Source organism: Echinops telfairi, unplaced genomic scaffold, assembly GCF_000313985.2.
Source record: "Echinops telfairi isolate 266 unplaced genomic scaffold, ASM31398v2 ScPeMD7_7420;HRSCAF=8458, whole genome shotgun sequence".
Classification (NCBI taxonomy): Eukaryota; Metazoa; Chordata; class Mammalia; order Afrosoricida; family Tenrecidae; genus Echinops; species Echinops telfairi.
The window spans coordinates 765,930-772,999 of record NW_022111320.1 but is presented as its reverse complement, the minus strand read 5'-3'; the positions used below and the strand labels follow the sequence as shown (position 1 = coordinate 772,999).

Sequence of the window (7,070 nt, the reverse complement as noted above, 5' to 3'; positions counted from 1 at the left end):
TTGTCTCCTTCGAGACTCCAAATTCCAACCTTTCTCTTAGTGGCCTAGTGCTTTAACCATTGGCAACACAAGGTCTGCCTCCTCCTCCTGTAAATATGGGTTAAAAATAGGAGCAACCTTATATTTCAGTAAATATATATATGTATATATTATAATGGGAAGCTGCCAGTAAGAGAGTGAAAATTTAAGAAGGTTGCCGGACAGCATTAGGAGAGGACCAGAATACATTTGGGGGGCCCTCTCTTGTGGGCCCTATGTTGTTCTATGCCACTGAGTACAATCCATTCATACCTATTGCTGGTGAGTGGAGATTTGCTATTGCTACAAGCTAATTGGCAAGAGTGGGACCGATAGGGCCTGGAGTGCTCAAGAACTCTAATTTCTAAGAGGAGGGAAGTTTATCGTGATTGTCTGTGTTATGTCCTGGGTTTCTGCTTGTGCTCCTTGTTGGGAATCTTACCTCTGGGGTAAATACACATGAAGGTAAACAATTCCATGAGTTTCTAGGAACCCTAGGTTAAGTATCTAATAACTTTAGCCTTTATCCTAGTTGAGGAGAACACATTACAGAATTTGTTTAAAACCAGGACTAGCAATAAATTAAACTAAACCAAAGAAAATGTTCGATTAGACTTCTGTTCTCTCTCTGAGATAAAAATCCAATGATGAGTCATACTGTTTATTATTCTCAAGGTGCGCTTGGGTCAGGGTGTATATTCCACAACATGCTGGTGTTGTGAATGAATGTCAAACTAAGACTCACCAAACCTGGGAGGAAGGGTTGTGAAGTTCATGCAGTTTTTTTTTATGTGCCCTTCTTGAATGAGCTCCGATTGTGTTGACTGTGGTTTTGTTTTTGTGTCTTTCACAGTGGAGCCCTTTAATACTCAACCCCAGTTATACTATTTTGCACTTTCTAGGAGCTACAAAGGTAGTTTCTCAGCATGGTGTTTGGTTCTTGCTGGCGTATTAAAAACAAACAATGCTATGGTGGCATGCTTTCTCATACCGCTCCATATTTCTGCTTGCCACTTGGAAACATGCTTCTTCTGTTGCTTTACGGTGGCTGAGTTTTGTAGACTCTGGACACTTTCCTACCACCTTCTCGTGTCTGGGTAGGACATTTGAGAAAATGCTTGGTTGTGATAATAGATGGCTGTTCTCTTCACGACGTAAAGTGAATACCCTGTGCATGACATTGTACCAACATGCTGTGAGCTGCTGTTTTCTCGTTTGGATATACTGTGATGGCTGCAGTTTTGTTTTGCATTCATTTTTCATGACATCGCTTAGAACGCGAGCTGCTATCACGGTGCCATTTGTTTAACTTGGGCTTGCTTTGTGTGTGTGTCTTCAGAACAGGCAACTCCAAGGTCTGAAGGGACTGTTCAATAAGAATCCCAGGCACAGTTCAGAAACCAATTCCCATTACGTCCGGAAACGATCCATTGGAGATAGAATTCTGCGACGCACAGCCAGTGCCCCAGCCAAAGGCAGGAAAAAGAGCAAAATGGGCTTCCAAGAAATGGTAGAGATAAAGGATTCTGTGTCCGAGGCTACAAGAGATCAAGACGGTGTTCTGAGGAGGACCACACGGAGTTTGCAAGCCCGCCCTAATTCTATGCCAGTTGACAAGAGTCTTCTAGGAGCATTTTCGCTGCCCGTATCTGAAACAGCAGACACGGCTGGAAAAGAAAACTCTCTAGGTAAGGTGCTTTAAATTTTCCTAAGAACAAACTTTTCTAGACTGCATTTAAGTTCCTGATGATTGATGATATGGTTGACATTTTGTAGCCTAAGTCAGATACACTGAAGAAATCATGTCCAATATTATCTTTAGGACTCAACGTTTGTTAACTTTGGGATGGGAAGGGACAGTTGAAGAGATGTTTCCCGGTCACCTAAGGATTCACAACCTCAGTGCTTTCTGAAATCACAGCGAGGGAGAAGGGAGGCCGTCAGCTCTCATGACAGGGAACACATGGTTCTATGAGGGAGGAAAGGGGATACCTGCAAAATGGCAACAGAAATCCTGGTTTTTCAAGTGAGAACCATATGTATTGATTATTCTGAGGCTGAACACAGTGGTATTTCTTTTCCATGATTGGAGCTATATGTGGAAGAGGAAGAAAAAATCCAAGTGTCAAAAACAAGTCACTTTCTTCACTTGAAAAATCCTTGTTTCTTCAAGAGGCAGTTCAGGGGATGCTGGCCGATGCCCATTCTTGCCTCATCCCTGGATGTTTGCAGGAAAGGAGGCCTGTGTGTGGCGCCTGGCAGGATGGAGGCTCTCCAGGCAAAGGACCATACTTGTTGCATCCACTTACTTAGTATGAGCCGATTAGCAGACATTAAAATTTTTCTTTTGAATTATTTGTGTTTTCCTTTTTTAAAAATGATAAACATTAAACACATTTTTATTTAGGCAAATATATAAGAAGTTAAAGGTTGATTTTTGTGCATATTATGAAACTAAAAGTATTAAGAAAGTATTAGGGAATAATTTGATCAAGAATAACTGACCACCCAATATTGTCGTGGCTCTATGCTAACCATGATGGGGGTACCAAAATTAATGTGAACTGTCTATTTTTGTTGTTATTATGCCTGACAACATACTGGCACTTGATAGGGAATTCATGTGCTATTTATACATTCAAAAACAAACAAACAACATGATTCTAAAATTTACAATCATAGAACTGGTGACCAACCATTTATCGTTATCTCTTTCACCAGGTATTAGCTTGATTTACAAATTTTTATTATATACTAGGTGGGAGTTTACATTTCAGATGACCAACTTTTAAATTGATTTGGTAGTTGAAATATCTCTACATTTTTAAGTCAACAGAGATTTGTATTTTAATGCTTTTATTGAATCTTCGCATTTGTTTGAGAAATTAAGTAATATCCTCACCAAACTGTCTTCCTTAATTGATAATCATTGTGATGTGGGGTTAAAGGTGCCTAACTTTGAAAGCATCGAGTGTCTAAATTTCCAGTGTCGCAATACTTGGTTTAACAGAGCTGTCTTGTTCTGTTTTTAGCACCATGCTTCTTATAGTGCAAATCTGAATAGGAAACAACTTAAGGTAATCCTCACTGAAAAGTACGGTAACTCATTGACATTTTTTTTTACAATGAATATTACATCCTAAGCTGATGTAATAGATATCCAAAGGGAGGCTCAATGAAATTCCTGTGACTCTATTTTATCATTTTTTTCCATCTCACAACTATTTTGTTGTCAATCTCTGCAATTCATAATTATATTCTGTCTCCGTTTTCAGACTTACATTTTTTCATGTGTCTGTCTGAAGACAAACCTGAGTGTGCACAGGCTCTACATAAAGTGATCCACATCACCTAGACTGTTTGTTTGTTTCTTTTCCAGCAGCCGATGTGGACAGCCAGAGAAAAGGCAAGGCAGGTACACAAGACCAACATTTTCAAAATTTCAACCAAAAGCTCTCCTCCTCCAGTGCACTCCTCTACAAAGACACCAGCCAAGGGGGCTCCAATCTTTCTTCTGCCAATCGGTCCATTACAGGAGAGCCATTGGGAGTGCCCGGTCCTAAGTGTGGGAGAGCCACATTAAATGTGACAAGTGATTGCCAGGAAAACCATCGTCCCAACAAACCCCTCTCCCCAAAGAAGCATTTGGATCTTGACCCTGCAGTTAACCTAACACAACATCTGGGTGGCGTGAAAACCAAAGAACATGCAAGTGTTGAGGGCTTCCTGAAAGGGAAAACGACACCTTCAGGAAGCATCCTTCCCCAAAGCAATTTGGAGATGAAGACTTGGGGGGATGACAGGGGCAGGGGCCGAGCTGCCACCTCCTTCTGTTTATCAGATATCTCCACACTCTGTGCAGACATACCTGACTTACAGTCAACTGCGATTCTGCAGGATAGTGGGATTTCCCAACTTATTGACAATACCTCTATGACAAATGAGAATGAACCAGGCAGTTCCATCTCAGCCCTGATTGGCCAGTTTGATGAGACCAGTGATCAGGCCAGTGTCATAGTCGCCTCTGATCTCCAGTGTACCAGTGCGATGCCAGGCCATTCTGACTTGCCCACCATTGGTCTAAAACTGCCCTCAAAGCATGGCTTTTCCAAAGGAAAGTCCAAGTCACCTTTCCTGTGCTCATCTCCTGAGCCTATCGCATTCTCGAGTCCTGGGACTACAGAGCACGTCCCACACACAGTCATTCGTGAAAACACCTGCACTCCCATCGCTCAAGCCAAACCAGGTGAGGAGCTTTCTAGTAAGGCCAAGAGAGGGGCCACAGAAAGCAATCTGCCTGCATCCCCTCGTACTCACTGCTGGTTGCTAACAAGTCCCAGCAAGGGACAAGACTGGAAAGGACTGACGACCCGCAGCCCTGCCCCATCCATGGAAGTGACGCTGGAAGACGTCATTGCGGATCCCACTCTCTGTTTAATCTCTGCAGAGAGCAGTCTGGTGGAGATTGATGGAGGGCTAGACAGTCTCTCCATAACCACTTGCGACGCCAGGAGAGGGACCACAAGCCAACCCGCTTCTCCTTCAAAGCTGAATCAGAGCCTGAGGGAGGTGCAACGTTTTCAGAGCGGTTTGCAGAATGGCCACTGCGAAGAGACTCTCCCTAGTTCCACCCCAAGAGTATTCAACTGTGTTCCACATGTCAACTGTCGAAGTACTTCCTGTCTTGCCTGTCAGGGTGCTGGCTTTGTGCGGAACCACTTCTCAAACCCAGCTGCAAAAACGAGCCTGCCCTGCGTGCCCCTGCCGCCCAGTGCTCGAGACCCGCATGCCCCCGTGCCCAAGCCCCCCCCACCGCTTCCTCTGTCGGCTCGGAAACTGCCCAGCCCTTGTAAATCGAAAAGCCTGGGGGATTTAACATCGGAGGACATCGCGTGTCACTTTGAAAGCAAGTACCAGTGTATTAGTAAGAGTTTCCTTACAACTGGCTCGAGGGACCAGAAGGGGGTGCCTGTGAAGACGCAGCCATCGGAGCGTGCGGATGCTCTCACGGAGCAGCTGAGGAAGCTCGTGTCCTTGGACCAGGACGACGGCTGCCAGGTGCTCTGCTCCAAGCAGGAGGCGAACCACCTCCCCAGGGCGCTCATCCGAAAGCTGTCATCCAGAAGCCAGAGCAGGGTGCGCAACATTGCCAGTCGGGCCAAGGAGAAACAGGAAGCCAACAAGCATAAAGTCGGGAACCTCAGCCCCGTGGGGGGAGTGCTGCTCCGAAACAAGCCCTCCTCGGCGCCCCCGCCCGCCGCCAACCGCCACTCCACCGGCTCGTACATCGCGGGCTACCTGAGTCCGCGCAAAAGCCTGCCAGGCCGCGGCGTCCCCGAGGGGGCGTGCGCAGCCCGTAGCCAGGGCCACTTGGACCAGCTGTGTGCAGATGGCTCCGTCTGGCCGACTGAGGCCAGCGGGGACGACAAGCCAGAAATTTATTTCCTCTTGAGACTGTGAACGACGACGTAAAGCTGCATCTTCAGTGTTTACAAAGTAGTCTGTAGAATGCCAGTTTGGCCCCTCCAGTAACCGTGACCCCTGGCTTTGAGATGATCTAGAAATGTATTTTTAAACTCGTCTTTTGGTTTCTCTTTGCCTGCGCGTGTGCTTCCTGGGTGTGCGTTTGTACGTAGATTCTGTGACATTTGCCACGTGCCTATGAACTTCCCTCCCGAGGTCTTGTAAGCTGTATTGGGATGGGAGACGTGCATGCTCTAGATGTGAAACGTTCCCTCAGCTTGGGTCCTAATGCACACGTTTTGCCAAGATGTTTTCTCCTATACGTATGTCCTTAGAACATAGTCACAAATGTAGTCATTTTAAACTCTCTGTTGAGTTGATTAGGACACTGCAAAAGGACAAAGGGATGCATTTTTGGGGTGTTTTTAATTAAGTACTATTATTGGGGGCTCTTACATCTCTTCCCAATGGGATGAATTCTTTATTTAAAGCCATGGCCATTTTCCTCCTTTGTTTAGAAGCCCACGCGCATTTTTTATGACTCTGTTGAAAGACACGGACAAGGGTTGTTTTGCCCTTTCTGATTTCGTTACCCCTCCCCAGGATGAGAGAAATCAAGGGGGAGTTGGTAGCTGACTTATCCCCCTCTCTTTTAGAGTAGATATAAAGAAGAGAAAACTTCTGTATATAAAGACAAAACTATTTGTTTTACATGAATTTTGTTACATATTTTTGCTAATGGCTTTGTATGTAACAAGAACACAATTGCCAAGATATTTGTTGTACTTTGGAGCTTTCTGATTAAATTATAGACTGAAAATAAGGGCTGTACGGAACGAACGACTTTTGGCAGACTCTAACAATAATAAATAGTAGCACAAATTGGAACTTCCCCAAAGCTTTCAAGAAAAAAATTTTAAAACATTATCATCATAAAATCCAACTGAATCGATAATTAGAAGACACGTTTTCCCTCCAGGGAGCCTAGCCAACTATATTTTAGTACCAACCTGCATGGTTTCCACTGTGAATCCATTTTTACTGCGTGTTCAGAGGTCCCTCTTTGCTCTTTTGTAACTTGGACTGCAGTGACGCTCTTCTTGGAATTCATGAAAATATAATTAAAGCGGATTTTTAAACACTTGTTGGACTTTTCTTTCTTTCTTTTTTTAATTGAAGCTTCTATGATGACTTTTGAACAAGGGATCCCGAGGCACTCACGGATTTTCCTCTCTCTGAAGCAGAAGAGAGAACTTCTATTGTAGGGACAGTCTTAAGAAGCAACTTATACCGAGTGTTTTTCGTAGTCTTTAAAGAGTACATTGCAAGCTGACTTGAGAAGAAATCCAACGAAATGAGCCTGCACATTTGCTAGTTTAAGAATAATCCTTCCCCGGTGATCTGGGCAGCTGTGGAGGGCCCTGTGGGGAAGGCAGTCGAGATGGGTGGGACATTGGCTGGCTATACTAAAGCTTTCTGATGTGGGGGAAGAGTGGGGAGGTTCCCTCAGTCCCCAACTCAGAGGTTTCCCTTTCTGATGGGGATTTCTCTCTTGGAATGTACCGGAGGATGCAGTGTACAGGGGGGGG

The 7,070-nt window shown here is 44.7% G+C and overlaps 1 protein-coding gene across 1 annotated transcript in view; it reads left to right on the top strand.

Moving 5' to 3' along the window:
- Positions 1-6,625, top strand: part of PLCH1 (phospholipase C eta 1) — a 261,944-nt gene extending 255,319 nt beyond the window's left edge. The window contains exons 21-23 of the mRNA XM_045297657.1: positions 828-931; positions 1,358-1,706; positions 3,398-6,625. Coding sequence (XP_045153592.1) covers positions 828-931; positions 1,358-1,706; positions 3,398-5,478 — 2,534 coding nt within the window. The 3' untranslated portion in view covers positions 5,479-6,625. The remainder of the gene's footprint in view (positions 1-827; positions 932-1,357; positions 1,707-3,397) is intronic.
- Positions 6,626-7,070: the final 445 nt, after the last annotated feature.